At 35.9% G+C, this 19,134-nt stretch overlaps 1 protein-coding gene across 2 annotated transcripts in view; it reads right to left on the reverse strand.

Moving 5' to 3' along the window:
• Positions 1-19,134, reverse strand: part of LOC100892440 (muscle M-line assembly protein unc-89) — a 60,977-nt gene that overhangs the window by 17,179 nt on the left and 24,664 nt on the right. For both annotated transcript variants that reach the window (XM_030998512.1, XM_003729796.3), the window contains exons 3-4: positions 14,350-14,573; positions 10,679-10,838 (exon numbers count right to left, since the gene is read on the reverse strand). In XM_030998512.1, the coding sequence (XP_030854372.1) occupies positions 10,679-10,838; positions 14,350-14,573 (384 nt within the window). The remainder of the gene's footprint in view (positions 1-10,678; positions 10,839-14,349; positions 14,574-19,134) is intronic.

A 19,134-nucleotide genomic window follows, 5' to 3' on the forward strand; every position in this document is an offset into this window, starting at 1 on the left:
TGACACTAGTGGACATACATGTAGTTCTAAGTGTGCTTTTTATTATTACTTGCAAATACTATACCTTCTTAGTCCAATACATGTAATACACTACATTGTCCCTGAAGAAGAACACAGTGCATCCCATACTCGAACACATATGATAATTTGGTTACCCCAGAGATTTATCAATGGTATCTACGGCAGATCAACAGTAATTATTTAACTGCATTTTCGTCATTGATAATGAATATTACATTCATTAGCACAGAGGCTAGATCATCAGCTGGCTCTATTCTTATAGTAACGGAATCATTGATTGGCACAGCTATTAAGTGGGAGCCATTAACCAGCATTAATGTGCACTGAAGTGAATAATGATTTTGTAAAATGCTTTCATGTCCATCTGAATGTTGAAAGAGCTACTCAACTTGAAAGGTAAAATGTAATTATGCAACTTAAGTATTTAAAAAGTGCAGCTTAAAAGCAACCAAACAAAAAAATATTTGATCATCCTTTTTCTCAAAAGCAAAGCGACGATTCTCTGTACAATAAATCCAATCCAATGAATCCAATTAATTTACATTAATCTCATTATATGCATCTACAGTGCATAGGGTCATTGTTCTACAGCTTTTCACCTGCGAGATAGTGATTAGCTACCATCCTTCTATTATGATCCAAGGGAAGGATGGCTAGTCACCTTCAAACCATCATCAATAAAATATTACATACAATATACAGGTACATATAACTACAACCTGTTTCTGACTGACTAGGGAGAGAGAAATCAACCTCATATTTCATTCAATGCTAATTAGTTCTGCCATTGATTTCAAAGAGTACCCTAATCATCATGAATGTGATTAATTACAATTAACTCTGCTTGACTTTGTAGTCAGTAAGATTGACTGACTATAGAGGTAAGCTGTCAATTTGATATTATGTTTTTGTAATTTTTTTTTAAGGAGTTGAAGATTAAAAATTTGAATGATTCAATCACTTTTTTTCTTCTCTATCTCTCTCTCTCTCTCTCTCATTCTCTAGAACAAATAAGAAACGAAAAGAGAGATAGAAATAAAGGAAAGGAAAAGAAAAGAGAAGAAGAAAAAAGAAAAGTTCCAGAATACCTTTAAATTCATGTACACAAAAAACGCATGCATTTGCCAAATTTGAACAAAGCATGCCAATATGAGCGTTGCTTGTTCCAATTGTAGAAAGAACTGACAACTTTTAACAATTCTTTTGTTAGAATCAAAGCTTTATTTGATCAAGATTGATGTATGTGCACTGGTCTAGCTAGCTGTCATAGGTTTCAATTCATGTCATTTATGATAGACATCATAGCAGTCTCGTATGATCAATAGAAGCAGCTGCGCTCAGTGTTTGTCTGATTCAATGACAACCAGACCTTACCACAGTGTTATGATTTGTGTCATTTGATAATTGCTATGATACAAATCTCTCTGTTATTAAAGGTACTCTGAGCAGAGTAATATGCTCATGGTGAGTGAGTCCATCATATGGAATTCTTGAGTACTGAGTATTACCCTTCTTGTTATGATGACATGTACATGTACATAATATGATTTTAGTGTTACTCACACCCCTATGATAGGGGTAGTATTCTTATTCCGTCTGAATGTGAGCTACAATTAGGAAATGTGTCAGCATGGAAAAAGTTAAATCTCTTATTGATTGGAAGCCCCCAAAATGTAAAAGTCATCAACTTGTAACTTAACTTGAAAAAAGAATTCTTCATTCCTTCTAATAAATTAAAAGTTTTTGTTGCCCTGTATTAAACTTATTTAATCCCATGTTCTCTTCATGTTCTGTCCATGAAGCAACATGTATGTTCTGCCTATTAAATGAACACTCACCGACACCAGCATTTGATAGAGTAAAACCTTCCTGTAGCCTAGGCCTAAATACCTCAGGAATAATTAGTCTGATGCTCCATATTGATTTCACATCAATGCTCAATGTCAAAACCCTTGATAACAATTTTATGGGTAGGATGGCCTTGAATTGCAGCCAGATCCCAAAAGGCATTTGACGGGAAGCCGGATCATTTTTCATCATCACAGTTTCTCAGAACAGAAATTTGTCAGCCAAAATAGCAATACAGAGTACACAATAGAGGCCTGAAGCATGCACAACATTTTAGTGATCTGAAAACGTGTACATGTATGTAAGAGAAAAGAAAAACTGTTTACGATAACAAGGCCTACATTTTCAGAATTCTAAAAAACTTGTAACACTGTGCAGTTTCACTTTCCAGCAGTATTTATCAACCAAATTAAGTCAGGTTTCATACATGTACATGTATATTAGGCAAAATGCATGCACATTATGTAGATATCATTATAGTTGTATTCTATTCTATGATACATGCTCTGGCCACAACTACTTTCCAGTCAATTTTCTACACTATCAACCATACTCCAACTACAACCCTGGAACTCACATTATAAATGTACATACATGTGTAAATGGTTTGATACATGTACAGTACATGGAGGCAGGCATATATAAAGTACCCCTTAAAATAGAATTTGGTATAGACAAATATGGGCAAAACTTGGAATTTTCCTCACTAATGTTGGCTTTGAAGATTTCTGATTTTAATAATTATTGCGGTTGTAAAACAGTCTACCATTACATGTTGAATGTCCTTGAGGGTTTACAACCCAATTCCAAGATGCCGATCTGCATGTAAAACAGTAGAAGAACCAATTATGTTTTGACAAATTAAGTATGAAAGCCAAGTTGGTCTTCTAGATAAATGGAAATGGAAAGAATTTGTTACTCCCTTTACTTCCAATGGGCGAACACCTCCATTAATTTATCAAACAGGTTCTGTATTAGCAGACTATTAGCAACTGCGTTTGCACTGCCCAGTTTTTAGAAACGCTCATGGAAATTCATAAAAATGTGTACTACACAGAAGTTTTATTCTTGACACATTCAGTAGGTCCATGATCAGGGCTACATGTAGCTTCTCAGGCCAGGAGTAGGGAATGCTAGGAGATACATTTAGGGATAAGGGAACATGTAGGGATTGTGGAACACAAAGGGATGCATTCCGTTGTCAAGTGCATGGCTGTATAATGTAAACAGAGTTTGGTGATGAAGTGAGGACAGGCAGGCTGAGAATGGATTAGAATGTATCCGATTGCATAGGACCTCTCTCTACACAGAGCTGATCAATACAGACAGCTGTGTAGCTGTGACAATGAATAAATGATTGTTAAACTACACCTTCATACAAACCACACTCAAGTTGTGATTCCTGTCATCCTATTGATTTCAACTTAATACCGATATGGGTGGTTTGATAAAGGATTAGCTGGGATACCACATCATCTCTGAGACTCCTATCCTCCTTCAGGTTGAAAGATGCACCACTATCTTTACCAACAGATCTCCCCTGTACTTGTACATTCATATATCTTTCTAAAATGTTGGGATTACAATTTGGCATGTTTAATCCAAATTCTGCCTAGTCCTCAGTCATCAGATCCAGGCTTGTCCATATACATTGTATGCACATTCTCCACTCCCTGGGGATACAGATGCTCGCAATGCTGACTAAAACAGAATGATTTTTATATCCTAATGGGTATCCAATAAACACCTGGGTGTAGAGAAGCAATGTAGATGTAAGGCCTTGCTCAAGGACAAAGAACCTTGGGATAGAACCCATGTCCTTTTCACATATCCAGTAACTTGTTTACATTGTAAACCATTTCAGCTAAGACATCTCTTCATTATTTTTCTTCCCATATATACTCTGAGATCATTCTGCATCATTATATTTTACATACAAAATATCTGCTGAAATGTCCTCCCAATATGAACCTTTTCACTAAATAGGCATAGTTTTGAATTTTCAGATTTATACATGCCAATCCACAGGGCTGATTCAGATGAGCTTTAATATATTAAACACGTTTAACACGTTTTTGCTCTGTCAAACTTCCCCTACGGATGTCTTTCAGAGTTCAAGAGGATATGTTTCAAAAACTATATATAATCAGAAATGAAACAATCATGCCTACCTATAAAAATAAGTATATCCAGTGTAAGTGTGAAAGTCTGTTTATATTTTTAGATTGCAAGATGAGAAACCAATTCCCATGAAATTTGTCAGTTCACGTTCAGACACAATAAGTACCAGTATGCAATTTCTTGACCTACAGGAAAACTTCGGAAATAATTCAAGCAAAATATTTTTTAAAAGGTGAAAAAACATGATATAAAGTTTGTATTCTAAATACTAGCACTTCTAATACTACTGTGTATAGGCTGTTAAATGTTAGTTTGGTCCAACAGCTGGCTCTTGTCTAGTCTCTTATAATACTTGCTATTTATAGCTATAACCCAGTTTGTATTTTAGCTTGAAAGGGAAACCAATATTGAAACTAATATGAAAATTACTTGTTTCCAAAAGCCCTTTCGACAATCTCGCACAGCAATATGCATAGCGAGTTGAAGTAAAAATCATGAAGTTGAAACCATTGGCAAAATATCTCATCTTATTTTACATGTTACAGACAGGTGAAGTTGCACTATGCTCATGTCACTTTATATCTGCATTTTTGTTCTAAACCGGTTAACTGCTTTACTGTGTCATGTGCAAACAAGGCTTTAGAGTACTACAAACAGAAACAAGAGCTCCAAAGATAAATAGAGCCATGAAGTATTACTGGATGAATAGGTAAATAATATCTGCTTCAGTCCTTAAAAGGCATCGTTTAACAATGTTAAATCTGAGATGCATGGCCCTACGTGTGATCAGTGTCTGTGATATGGTGTAATATTGAAGCCCTAAAAAAATTGCACTTAAAAATGATCATGAAGTGCCTCAAAATAGTAAAAATCTTTAAGTGACCGGTTTTATCATACTCATTTTCCCCAATAGACTGTTGTGTTCTAAAACGAAAAATGAAATTTCGATTTCCAATCATAAATATCTTGATAATCAGACAGGCGATTGGTTTGTAAAAGTCATGGGATTCCTGACTGACCTAAAGGTTTATAATTATGATTGCAGCATGAGCAAAATCCAGAGTTTTATTTTAGAATCTGAGGCAATGTCACTTTAAAGGGGAAGTTCTACCCTGATACTAAAGCTGGTTTTAAATAGAAGCAGAAAAATGAGAGAAACAGGTTAGTAAAAGTTAGAGCAAAAACCAATTAAAAATAAGAAAGGTATGAATTGTTAAAGGTGCGATCGATCAAACACAAATTGGCAACTCTACGACATATCTTGCGAGCTCCCCTCCCATTTGCCCTGTAGTAAAAATTTATAGTTTCCCTCAAATTTCCAATCATACATTCAACCTAAATATTGCAACAATCATATTCACAACCCCTGAATGAATCAAATCTATTCCATCATCATTAAAAAAATGAAAGTTTATCAAATTTTCTGTACAGAGCAATTTGGAGAAAAGCTTGCAAGATACATTAGTATTGAAAATTTGAGTTTCACTGATGACAACTTTAAAAATTCATAACTTTCCTTTTTTTTATTCAGATATTGCTCAAACTTCCACTAATTTGTTTGTCTCATTCTTCTGTTTTTTTTAATAAAAACCAACTTAATGTCAGGGTGGACTTCCCCTTATAGTGGTTATGGTGATGTTTCATAGTTCATACCTAAGAATACCTGTGAACTTGGAAATTTGCATTAAGTACATTAAATATAAAAATGGAACACTGAATTTGTGTGCCACCTTTAGTAATAAGTATACAATAGCAGAAAATGCCATTTAAGAAGAAAGGGATTACTGGGGGGTGTTTCATAAAGCTGTTCGTAAGTTACGCACGACTTTACGCACGACTGGTGATATGTTCTTGTGCTACATGTAAATGATTGAGAATCTGATTAGCACCCAAGAACATGTTCCAGTCGTGCGTTAAGTCGTGCGTAAAGTCGTGCGTAACTTACGAACATCTTTATGAAACACCCCCCCGGTATATTATCAAATGTGTACTTACATGTAGTTCCCTAATTTGTTTATATGCACATGTACATGTAGCTTGGGAAGAAATAAATTAACTGATATTAAACTTAAGTCAATGTTCCAATGTACACTGTATTAATAACATCATCAAAAGACCTACCGATACATGTATATCTTCAGTTATCAAGATTCACATAACAAAAAGGAAATGACTACCTACATGTCTTTGAAGTAATTGCTACATTTTTTCAAAAATCATCATTTTGTGAGAGTATAATTTTCTAAGAGCACAATTTCTAAAGCACAACACCTAAAAGGATAAGACTTGTGCATTCGTGCCAAACCTCTTGCTAAACCTAAGCGCCATGAGCACCGAAAGGTGGACCTGTGCGCTATACAAGTAGCCACTACTATTATTATTATTATTATTATTATTATTATTATTATTATTATTACAATGATTACACTCTATAATACCTGCCTCAAATCATTTTGTATTTCACCCAAAAATATATTTTTAAAACTTCAGGCTTAACAAAAGAGCTGAAAAATTACTCTTCTGATGCTTCCATTTACAATATCTCCTGCAAAACACATCAGAATACTTTAAAAGGTCAAATGCCACGAAATATAAACAAATTTTATATGATATCTGTAACAATCATAAACAGTGTAACAAGAAATCAAATGGCAAAGAGTAAACTGCTGATTATAACACTTTAGAACCTTTACAATAAGGTCAATTATTCCCTATCATTACCTGTCTCTAACCAACCAACCAACTCATCAAATTGATCACAATGTCATTAAACTATCACCATTTCAGTTGGGAGAGAAAATATTTAAATGGCGTGACATAGCACCTTTCCTCAGTGGCTGAGGAGTAGAATGATTCGATCAAATTCAATCAATCGTCTCCGTTTCTTTCCCCTGCTCCCTCCACAAGCCCTTAGTGTAAAGCATGGCGGTGTATGGCCATGGGTGTCTCGCTCGGGCATGCCAAATAAAGACACTAGCTAGTAGCCTGCATGTTAGGAGTACTGTGTGGGCTGCAGATGAGCGGATACGTGAGCTGCAGTAAGAAACGCTAGACTGTGTCCTTTGCATACACTATGAGTATGCCTGCAGGAAGCAGGAGGGGAGTATGTATATCAGATAAGTTAGTGTACATCTATATTACTTGAATTTTTTGTGTGGAATATAAAATAAACATACTGAGGAGGGTGATGTCTTGAATTAATAAACTGACAACAGACACATGATCTATCGTATATATGACATTAATATATATACATGTATCAGACATTATCTGTGCAACTAACATGGTCAAATTTCATATTCAGCAACTTTTATGGTTGAGCAGATTTTCATAGCTGTACCAGACAAAATAGCAATCACTTAGTTTACAAATGTAAGTCTATTCTTGGCGAGATCACAATGTCAATATGTCGAGGATTACACAGTGATGATGAAAACGAAACAAAATATAGCCATCAGTATAGGACAGTTAATATCTGAATACATTTGTAGAATGTTCACACAGCAATCAAATTACTCATATTACTTCCTCAATTATGACCTAATCGGAGGCTTATATATATACTATTGATCCATTTATTTGATTGACGTTGTTCGGGATCATAACTGTATTTCCGCAAATAATCAAATCTCCCCACCATCTTCTTTTCTCATCCTGCTTTGAACGACATACTGATTTATAGAGATGATATCTCAATTTCATAAAACATGAACAATTTGGCTGGAGATGTACCCCGAGATACCGAGAGGAAATTCAAGATCATAGGAAAATTATACAGGTAGGGGGATGTATCATCCCTCTCGACATATTCATCTTCCCCCATTTCGCCCCCTCATAATGCAGATATCTATCATCTTTTTGTTTGCCCCCCAACCCCTGAATCTTGATTGACTGACGGAGAGGGTATCGGGTGACCGTTGTATTCTCCTAAGAGCCGTATTACTGATGGACAATCTCTAACTTTTACACATGCTCAATCATCTCTCCGCAAAACAGATGGGACTAGCTCGCCCCACTTCAACAGAGGCTTTTCTTGCAGTGGTTCGTTCGTTCGTTCGGTCTGATCTTTGTGTTGTGATAGTGATCGCTGAAATACAATATGTGGCATAAATAGGAGACTATTTCTGGAGGTTTGTCCCCAGACACAGGATATGTGCTTATGATGTAATATATCAAAGCTATGAATGTCTCATCAAATACGAGCATGATTAAAGGGGAAAGATCACCACATTTTGGTTACCTTTGTATGTTTGATATTCTATGATAATATCCTCCACTTTTTATTTGCAACAACATATTGCATGTTTGAATGCTAAAATTGCTTTCTAAATACAGGTAAAAGTAACATGTGGATAGACTTTAATATCATCATGGGTGTACAATATTTGGCCTGTATAGCAATAACTTCTGTGCATCCACAGCCATCAATATTTGTTTGCGTTAATACTCTTTAATCATTAATCTTTAATCATTTGACTACCGGTACATGTTTTATGATCTATTTTTCAGGGGTGCTTAGTACCATTTAATGGGAATATCGATGTCCAAAGGTCAATGTATGCGGATATTTACATTTGATATTTCTATTTATTAGAAGTGTCATATTCTACTATTCATTTCCTCTCAAGATGGCAATATGAATACCTGTAATCAAGATTTTATCTGTGTGTTCAGGTTCAGAACAAATATATGCTTACATGTACATGTACATGTGTTCGTTGCAGAGGAAATGGGAATATGTCTTTGGCAAAAAATAATTTTCTATGAAGTCAATATTTTGTCAGATCAGTAACAACTGGCCTATATGTACAATTCTTAAGTTTTATTTCATAGCAAAACAAAAAAATTAATTATACTTTTTCTTTATACATGTACACCGACTGAGACTAGCTTGGAAAAGTAACCACAAATTAATAATCAGATCATTTCGACCTGGTTGTTTTGTGAAATTGCAGACTCGTAGCATTTTTGTACCAAGTAGACTTCACTTGGCTGCTACAGCTAAAAAGGAGTTGTTTATGTATATAAGGAATAGTATGGTTCCCTCCAGTCCTGATATGAACCAGTGATGCAATCAGGTTATCAATCTACGTTCATATTGTATTGATTTCTACGCTACCCACCATACACTAGAAGTGGAAACAACTGTTATCAAAACAAAATGCTCAAGAGGAAATAAATATACTACACCGGGGCAGTTCACAATATCAATGAGATTCAAACTTTGATATTTGAATTGGGTTTCCTATCACTTCTGTTCTTCAGGCATCCGCTGAAAATTGACATAACTCAGATCAATAACATTGTCTCATATCAAACATATCACATGCAGAGCAGTCACAAGTCGCGCATGCCCACTACTCACACCAAAAAAATCAGAATGAGCGAACACAGACAGATTTCAATGGGGTTTTCCAGTAGTGTAAATATCAGTCCCCCCCAAAAATGATGATTTTTCTAAATGGTGTTAATGGGCCAAATGTCAACAAGAATTTAAATCAAGTTCCCCTGGTGGAATGTGGATACGAACGTGATATAATTGTGTTTTTAATGGTTTAATTCATCTAAACCCATAAATGGTGGACAATATTCTAATTGGAAACTCTATACATTGTAGAGGTGTTGTGGCGTAGTGGATAAGTCGTCGGACTGTGAATTACAGGGTCCGACGAGTCCCGCCGCGGCACTAATGTCCTTTGGCAAGACATTTATCTACACTTGCCACTCTCCACCCAGGTGTTAAATGGGTACCGGTAGGAAGGAATTCCTTGAAATGCTGTGAGCGTCGAAATCGGCAGCCTAGCATAGCCGGGTAATGTTGGAGCGCCTTGAGGACCTTGCAAGGTCGATACGTGCGCTATATACATGTAAGAATCCAATATTGTTATACAAAGCTCTTGGTACAAAATGAAACACTCTGTCACATCCTGAGGGAACAACAAACACTGATATGACCCATCAGTCATCATATAACGCATATTAATCTTTTCTTACCAACATGTAACTAGACTAGCGTACATGGTAAACTATACCTGAGTATGCAACTTTCTTGTTTGTGAATAATAAGGACCTTTAAATGTGAAGGCTGTGAAGGTGACAAATAGGCCAAGAGCACATTAATTTGATATCCACATGGACTTCTGTCAACGATTTGATAAGGGTCGATACAACTGGAACACAAACATACTTGAGTGTGATGGTGTCATGTTATGGATGTTAGCTATACCATACAATAATATGCAAGTGTTTTCAGGGGTGAACACAACTTCTACATGTACAATAAAAACTGGATTGAGAATGAAACAACTTACAAAGTTATCACATTTAATTCTATTAACTTGTACAAGACACGCCCAGGTGTCAATTAATACATGTAACAATCGTTTCATGTAATTACCTGTATCTTGCAAATTGTTGGTAGTAAAATGATAATTACCATTATTATCTTTAATTTCTTACAAATATGTTTAAACTGAAATAATCCATGTAATTCAGCTAACCATACATCTAAATGAGTATGGGTTATTGGCAATGCCCACAAAGCAACTCACAATGAAAACACAAAAAATGATCCTGAACAATATCCTGAACATAACAATGAACAAAACCAAATAAACCACACAGACACACAACACACAAAAGAAGAATAAATAGAAATAGAAATAGAAACCGTTTGCTAATAACATACCTGTGTCCGGATCTTCATAAAGGGCTGCTACCTTGGCAACAAACGGTAGGTCTCGTTTCCTTAAGTCTGCTCTCAATAAGACACAGTCTCTGGCCTTTATGACATCATCTTTCCTCCTGATGGACTCGTAGCAATAACGGACTTCTTGGATGCTCTCATTCTGATGGTCAGAACAAACAAGAAAACAGAGAAAATAATCAAAGTTATCAACTGTCCATTTCATGCATTTCACTGTGAAAGTTCATTCAACGGTTTCAAGATGATAAAATAATTGTTATGGAGGGTCATAGAGTATTTCTGTTATATCATTAATTTGTTGAATGAATTTATCTTGGGCTGGTGTCTATGTACAATAAGAGTAATGCCAATTTGTCACCAACAGGTTAGTCAAGTCAACAGTCCTTATCAATGTAATTATATTTGATTTGGAAGATGCTGCATAAATGTTTACATGTACATCAACATTGAAAGTTCAACATTCAATTGAAAAGAATCATTGAGGAAGGAAAAATTGTTTGTATATCATTCAATCTTACTTCATTTATGTTGATGGTCTAACTTTTTTTCTTCTTTTAATAACAAACCTCAGAAAGAAGTATTTGCAAGCAATAAAAACTAGACATGTCAACTACACGTTTACATTGTAGGCTCTCTCCCAAATATGATGGCCTATACTTCTCAGGGAAATATAAAAATTTGAGCATATAAAGCACACTACTGCTGCAAAATTTAGAGTTTTTAAACGTATTCTTATATTTTAAGATACAGTGTGCTTTATATGCTCAAATGTTATTACATGAGAAGTTATCAGCCAATCAAACTGTATTCATGCACATCATCATATACCTAAAAGGTTTGATATGAACACTCTGTAACACTCTACACATGCATGTGTGTCCATGCCAGCTGGAATGCTATTGCTACCGGTACTGGTACTCAATCACATGTAGTTTCAATTTAACAAGAAAGCTGTAAATACAATATGGCTTTTAAACTTGGCCTTTGATCTCTATACTGGGTAAAGCTACATGTAGTCTTAATGATTAGACCTTGTGTTACATGCATACTCTCTTCAAGTCTCTTGACAGCACATCCAGTGTAGAACTCTTTGTATTCTCATTTGTTGAACATTACAGGCTTACATTAACTCTGTTCACATGATGTCATTAAATTGAGAGTTGTTAGATATGAATTTATTAATGGAGAAATACGATATTCCACAATATCAGCTCCAAAGCTTGCATGCACCTTATATTTTATTTTCCGCTGATTAAACCCACCTGCATGCTTAAACCCACCTGCATGCTTAAGGACGACCCCAAAAAAAAATATCAAGAGGCTAAAATAGCACACAATTTCATTTTTTAATAAAAATTGTATAATAATAAAAATAATACATAACATTTATTAGGCGCTTAATACTGATGTTTCTAAGCGCACAGTGTTCTGATTAAGAAAATGTTGATAGAAGAAATGTAGTTTCCGTTGTGGTACTTGCCAGTCACTTATAAAACTATTCATAAAGTACCCCTGTATTGAAAGGACACATTGATTATTTTACATTAGGAGATCTTTAATAGAGCCTGCCAATACAGACTAAGAATCGTTATAGTGATCTGAGTGTTTAGAGTATTGACACTCAACTTATCACTTGGCATATTACAAATGACAGCTTGACTGGGCTTAATGCCACATAAAATTCGTAGGGTTGCATTTCATACATATTGCATGGGATTCACAATCTAAGACAAAAAGGAGCAATTGTCTGGAGTGAGATGCACGTATAGATGATGGAGAAAAGGAGGAGTAAATATTTGAAACTCGACGCAGAAGGAGGGGCTCGATTGCAAACAAAGAGATTACAGTGTATAATGGTACAAATAATCTGCTCCTGATTAACTATCATGGTAGTTCTTCATTTTCCTGAACCATGTAATTTGGAATTACTTGTACACGTACACGTATATTCATGTATTACAGCTACATATGCTGAAAATAAATCACTTTTATTAGACTAACAGAAAGCAGAAAAGGGGGTTTTAATACCGGTATCAAGAAATCACCTACCACCCTATACAGTGCGTCCCAGAAAAAATGAAACCGAGAATTATTGATGTTTTATCATAACTTAATCACAATTGAGATTAATAAATGACACATATTTGTAAAGCTTACCTGTAGATCCTCCTCTTTCATTTGATACAACTCATATGATGCATATTTCACATATGAGTGATTTAAAACAATTTGAAGAGAGGAAACCTAAAATTCATTTGGCGGGCGGTATCTGAATTTCAAAGAGAAAATGACATTTCTAGAAAGTTCAATTTCTGCCCATTCAGATGACATCTCAATCAGGAAAATGAGCCAGGAATAACAAAGTTCTGTTTGTTTAAAGTAATGCTTGCATTTCCATAATTTGATTAAACAAGTTCATTTTCACTGGCTGCCTGCTGTAGCAACAAACAGAGTTGACTAAAGACTTAACTCCTTTTTGTTGATAATCAGCCATGCACAACAAAGACGAAATGTAAGACTTGATGCATAAAACATCGATAATTCTCGGTTTTGATTTTTCTGGGACGCACTGTATTGTCTATTCCTTTGAAATTTAAATACAGGATGAATCAAACAGTTTCTCTGTACAAAATGAAATCAACAACTGAATTCTTCTTAATAAAAGCTTATCAATCAGCTATTTTTCAACGATGGAAGACCTCTAGATGTTTTGTTTTATGTTTGTTTACTTTTGCTTTAAAACAGAAGAGAATGCTCTACATGTATTTCAGATGAGTAGGCCTATTCTATTTTATCCAACTCTTATCAAAACATGAAGTCATTTATGTATTTTTTAATGTTTCAATTCTGAAACTCCTTTCCTTTCATGAAGCCTTTCAACCAGACATTTAACATAAGCATCCCAAGAATTCCCAACTATTAGAGCACAACTGAAATCAACCCCTATCCTGTTCCTCAGAATAAGTTTATCATCTTGATCTCTACACACCCAGAAACCTGGGATTTTGAGGATTGAAATACTGTAGAGGAGCTCTTTGATATAGAGTTTTGGAAAGCACAAAGATCCACTTGCCATGTTTCTCTGATTCTATTGGTGATATGTGAGAAATATCAGGCTCTCCTGAAGTGCTTTATATTCTAAAGTGGAATATCTACTTAAATAAGAAGGGGTAAATTAATATCACAGGCTCATCCTAGTTGGAATTTTGTTTTTCTATATTTCAGTTATCCCTTTCAAATCTTCTCAGTGGTTTGCAAATACACTGGAAATGATTTCTTACAGTTTTCTAGTTTCATAAGAGTATACATAGGATCAGCCATGACACTTCTTAGTACTGTAATATATGCAATCACTGACATTCCATAATTAAAAACTGATACGTATATATATGAGTTGTGTACAAAACATTGGCAGAGCACAAATTTCCACTCCTATCGAGTAATAAAATAAATACTAATAACAACATTTGTAATGCGCACATATCCAACCCAAGATATGCTCAAGGCGCCTAACAAGGTAAATACATTAAACATAAGAAAGTACATGAGAAGTTACAGAGAACAAAAATAATTCATGTACGGTATGTAATATACAACTTGTATATTTGAGATTGTAAAAAAAAATGTTTTGAACCAAGGCAAGATTTTCTTACATTAATGATAACAGGTTTCTGTGTTGGGTTGCCTTCCCCTCTCCATCCATTGGTTGATTTCCGCCGATGAAAAGGTTTGAGACCTGGTCGCTTCACCACCTTCCGAACTACTTTTGACTTGGAGGTGATAAACTCTGTGATGGTAGTTCCACTGGTTCCATTAGACTGGGGAACTGTCGCTAATGTACCATTGTTTGGTGTGCCATTAGATGCATGCAAGTTTCCTGTGATAAATAAAAGGAAAAGAGTCATTTGTCAACCTGCAATTCCGTAATTTATCTGATTATTGTGAGATAGGGAATGCAGAAGGAGAAAGGTAGAGCAGATTAGAATTACTTTCTACATTTTAAAATAAAAGTACTAAATGATAAAGATGTGTCCAAAAGAATAACAACAAATTACAAACACACAAAACTCCATGAACAATCAACAACTATCAATGGGAACGAATGCTGAAAGTGAATTAAGTGAGCTCAATAAAGAATTCAATGATAAAAACAAGAAGGGTACAATGGGGAATCCAAGATTTAGAAAGTGTGGTAAAGGGAAAGCAAATAGACAGCACAACTAACTATTATTATCTAAAGAAACAGACAAAGAGGAAGATGAGGGGAAAGGGGGATATGAGAAGGAAAGGAGAGGGAAGAGGAGAGGGAAGTGGACAGAGATGAGAGAGAAGAAGCAAGATAGATATTGGACGGATGCGATGGAGAAAAACAGACCAGTTCAGAATAAATCAGGAAAGGAAATCCATAGGAGAGCCAGAGGAAATTAGAGAAACAAGAATAGAGAACTCTGTCAGGAAATTGAAGACGAGTTGTTGAAGCTTCACCATTTGTCTATTTCAGTATGTGCCCCCATGATCCAGTTGAAGATTTGACACCGATAGCCAATATCAGTTCCCTATGAAAAAAACATCATTACACTGTTTCAACACGTTACCCTGACATAATAGTCCTTATTTAACCCTCTGATTTAGTTGAAAATGGGATGTTCAACAAGGGGCCTGTCGATAATTGTGTTATAAAACTTGTGACATATTCAACATCATAACTTCTGTGGCGTTTCTTGGACTTATTAAGGAATATTTTTTCAAGCTGAGTACCACTTGACATAAACAAGTGTCTTTAAGGTCTGTTTGATGAGGGTAGTGAGACGAGATCACGTCTTGGGTTTTGATGTAGCTGGCTGTGTGTAGTGCGTGAATATGCCTATTGTGATTGGGACACTTGCTCGCCCCTCTGCTAAAAACACTCACAATAAATTAAAAAATAATCAGTTTGCAGTTGTTTTTCGTTTTATTTAGATTTTATTTTTCACTCCATATGAGGCTCAAGTCTATTTTTTAAGGGTTTAAGGTCCAGTTACTATCCCATTCATCACAGTAGATTTATCTATCGCGTTCATCCACTTTTTTAGCTTCACCCAGCGTCAAGTCTGTGTGAGCCTTGGCCAGTGACTCATATTTGAACGGATCCATTATAGATCTAGGTGCCAACTACCGCGAATTGAGGCATTCATTACAATGTCATTATTAATTGAAAATACATGTATGTTGTAAGATGTAGATGTCCCAAAACAGTTAATCATTCCTTTTGTGAACATAACCGGGACATTGGACCCCCTAGATAATTATTGGTGGTCTATAGATTTTTTTTTCTTCTTGGGTATATGACTGTATGTTGACCTGAATGTTGAAATTTACTGATCCTCGTTTTGTAGACATGGGCCATATATTTGACCAGACATGTCAACAAAGAAATTTGTACTCAAGGACAGCACTGTATTTTGATACTCTCTATTGATCAATTTACTATCACAGTGGCCCACAGAAGCGAAAGCAATCGTCCCATGCCAAATACATGTTTTAAAAAATACATTATGCACAATGTCCAAATTATCAATTTTGCTTCTGGCAATCCTGAAACAAATTTGAGAAGCAACATCAAATAGTAGTGTGAACATGTAAAATAACAGACCTTCATTTCATGGCATGCATAATTTTCTTCTTTTCATCCTACAATGAAATCCACAGGATATTTTATTTCACAGATTAAACTAAATGCCTCTTTTATCCATCCTATGGGCCATTCCATGAGAAGAAGGACATGACATCAAAAAAAGAAATGTACCTCTTATGTTAATTCTTTGATTTATCACTAACCTTATGCCATGGATGTTCATAAAACATTAGGGCCTTTCAAATTCAATACAATTTTTTTCTTCATTTTTGTTGATTTCCTAAAGCTACAGTCCCATATACATCCCGGACCGTCCCGGACCATCCCGGACCCCATCCGGGGTGATCCGGGATTCGGTCCGTGTTGACACCGTGTAGGCACCGGGGTGGTCCTGGATGGTCCTGGATGGTCCTGGGCGGTCCGGGAGTCGACCCCGGATGTTTTTGACGGTCAAAAACTGCCGGGGTGGTCCGGGACGGTCCGGGACAATAGTTTGATCCGGGGTGATCCGTGTAGCCACCGTGCTGGGTCCGGGGTCATCCGTAGTGGCGCCGGGGCGGTCCGTGTTGATCCGTGGCAGTCCGGGAGTGAGTTATTGACCGCCCAGGACCATCCAGGACCATCCAGGACCACCCCGGTGCCAACACGGTGTCAACACGGACCGAATCCCGGATCACCCCGGATGGAGTCCGGGATGGTCCGGGACGTATATGGGACTGTAGCTTAAAAGCATCACACTTTTTTTAACAAAACATCCCGGACCATCCCGGACCATCCCGGATCACCCCAGACCATGGTCCGGAGTGGTCCGTGCTCGTCCGTGCTGGTCCGGCTTTATATGGGACTGGGGCTTTAGATCTCAAACTATCATCAAAAACGTACATGTGGGACTGTAGCTGAAAAAAAACAATTTATTGCAGATTACACAGGATTCTTGTAATATTTTTCCTGAAAATTTCGCTAAATGGAAAAAGATGAATATATTTCCATATTCTAAGGGGTCCTGTGATATTTAATCTATTACATAGGGGTGAAAATGGCCTCCGGACAAAATGTAACGCGAGTTACCGTAACGTGAGTTACCGACATATTTGCTTCCTGCATTTTACTAGTCCATTGTTTCTTATCTTTAATATTGTGATCTTATACTAGTAAGTCACAACCTACTATCAAATTAAAGTAGGAAAGATTTTGTCAAGATTGTCTAGTATGAGGAGAAAAGAGGGTCTCGTAGAATTGACCATGTCCTTTTTTTGTAACGCGAGTTACCGAAATTCAATAATCCAAGAATCTAAAAATGTTTGTTCTTCAATTTTCTTTTTTGTTTCATTCAGTTGTTCTATATCTACCCTGTCCATGTTTGAAAAAAGTATCTTGTAGATCCTAGCAGTTCTAAAGATATAGGCACATTATCGTGTCAATGTACCCATTAAGTGTAACGCGAGTTACCATGGAATGGCCCCTATGCTGATAAATAATAATGAACACGTATGGAGTCTTTTTGCTAATGATCAATAAACATTAGCAACATATATATATATACATATATATATACCTCAGGACTGAGAACATTTCCTCTAGTACATGTACACGTATGTCTGTGTAAACATGTTTATGTGTTGTAATGTATTACTGTCTGTCTTACAAGATCAATTTACATAATCTGAGCTCAAACACACATTACGACTCTAATACGTGCAAGATCCCCCTTCACATTGTATTTGCTCTCAAAATTGAATCCCCCTACAGAAGGCCGCTTTGTGCTGATTTAACACTTGGGAAACATGTTGACCCCCGACATTTGTCTGTGCTGCAGTACAAATTTCCACAATGTGTACAAACGTACATGTTTACATGTCTAAAAGTGAGAAGTATTAAAAGCATGATGTGTATCAAGATGGAATGAGCCTCCAGAGCTTTAGATGGTATCAAATGACTGATTGATTTATCCATAAGTATGGTATGATATATATGCATGATTTAACAATTTCTTTATCCCTTCTGTTATGGACTTTTGATGGAAAATATTTATGGTACATACATGTATGTACATATAAATAAACCTAGCTACTGGACATCTAGGGGGATTGAACAGTCTTTGTAATAATATTGAGATTTAGATTATATATAAATAAAGAGACTATGAACATTTTAAAGACCTAATGTGGATTTTTTTTAAATAAATAGTTTGCAAGAATTATACCATCTCCCCTTTATGCTTTTGCTGGTTTGGTTACCTATGGCCTCATCTTTATTCTTGAAACTGCAAAATAATTTGTTTTTCTTCAAAAATTGAAATTGACTGTACAAACAGCATAATGTCAGATAAAAGCCATACATTCTAAAGTTTCACATATAAAAGAGAGAAACTTTTTAACAGTCACTCTTAAAGAGATATACACTTTTGTTCAATGATGGCTGCTGTAACATAGCAGTGTGTGTACTTGTTCTATACATCCCTTCCCTGCATGAATACATGTCGCAGAGATGAGGCTAGCTATAACTCAGCTTGAAGCTAGACCACTCTGTCTGGCCATAAATAGCTTGCACAGGTGTCTGAAGCACTGATCTTTCTAATGAGCTCTATGAGTTATACACACCCCTGCATGGACAGAGCAGAGAGGTAAACAAGTAGAGTATACCTGCCTACTGATTTACAAGCTATCCACATTGGTACATAAGGTAAAGAAAGATCAACATATTATGAAAGACTCAGAAAAATTATATTTGCTTTGATGCCAGATTGCTTGTACATGTAATTTCCATCATGTATTCTAAAACCAGAACGATGAAATGATAAAAAGTTTTGTGGGTTTACTGTTTA

The sequence above is a fragment of the Strongylocentrotus purpuratus genome, unplaced genomic scaffold (genome assembly GCF_000002235.5).
Source record: "Strongylocentrotus purpuratus isolate Spur 01 unplaced genomic scaffold, Spur_5.0 spur5_scaffold_5, whole genome shotgun sequence".
Lineage (NCBI taxonomy): Eukaryota > Metazoa > Echinodermata > Echinoidea > Camarodonta > Strongylocentrotidae > Strongylocentrotus > Strongylocentrotus purpuratus.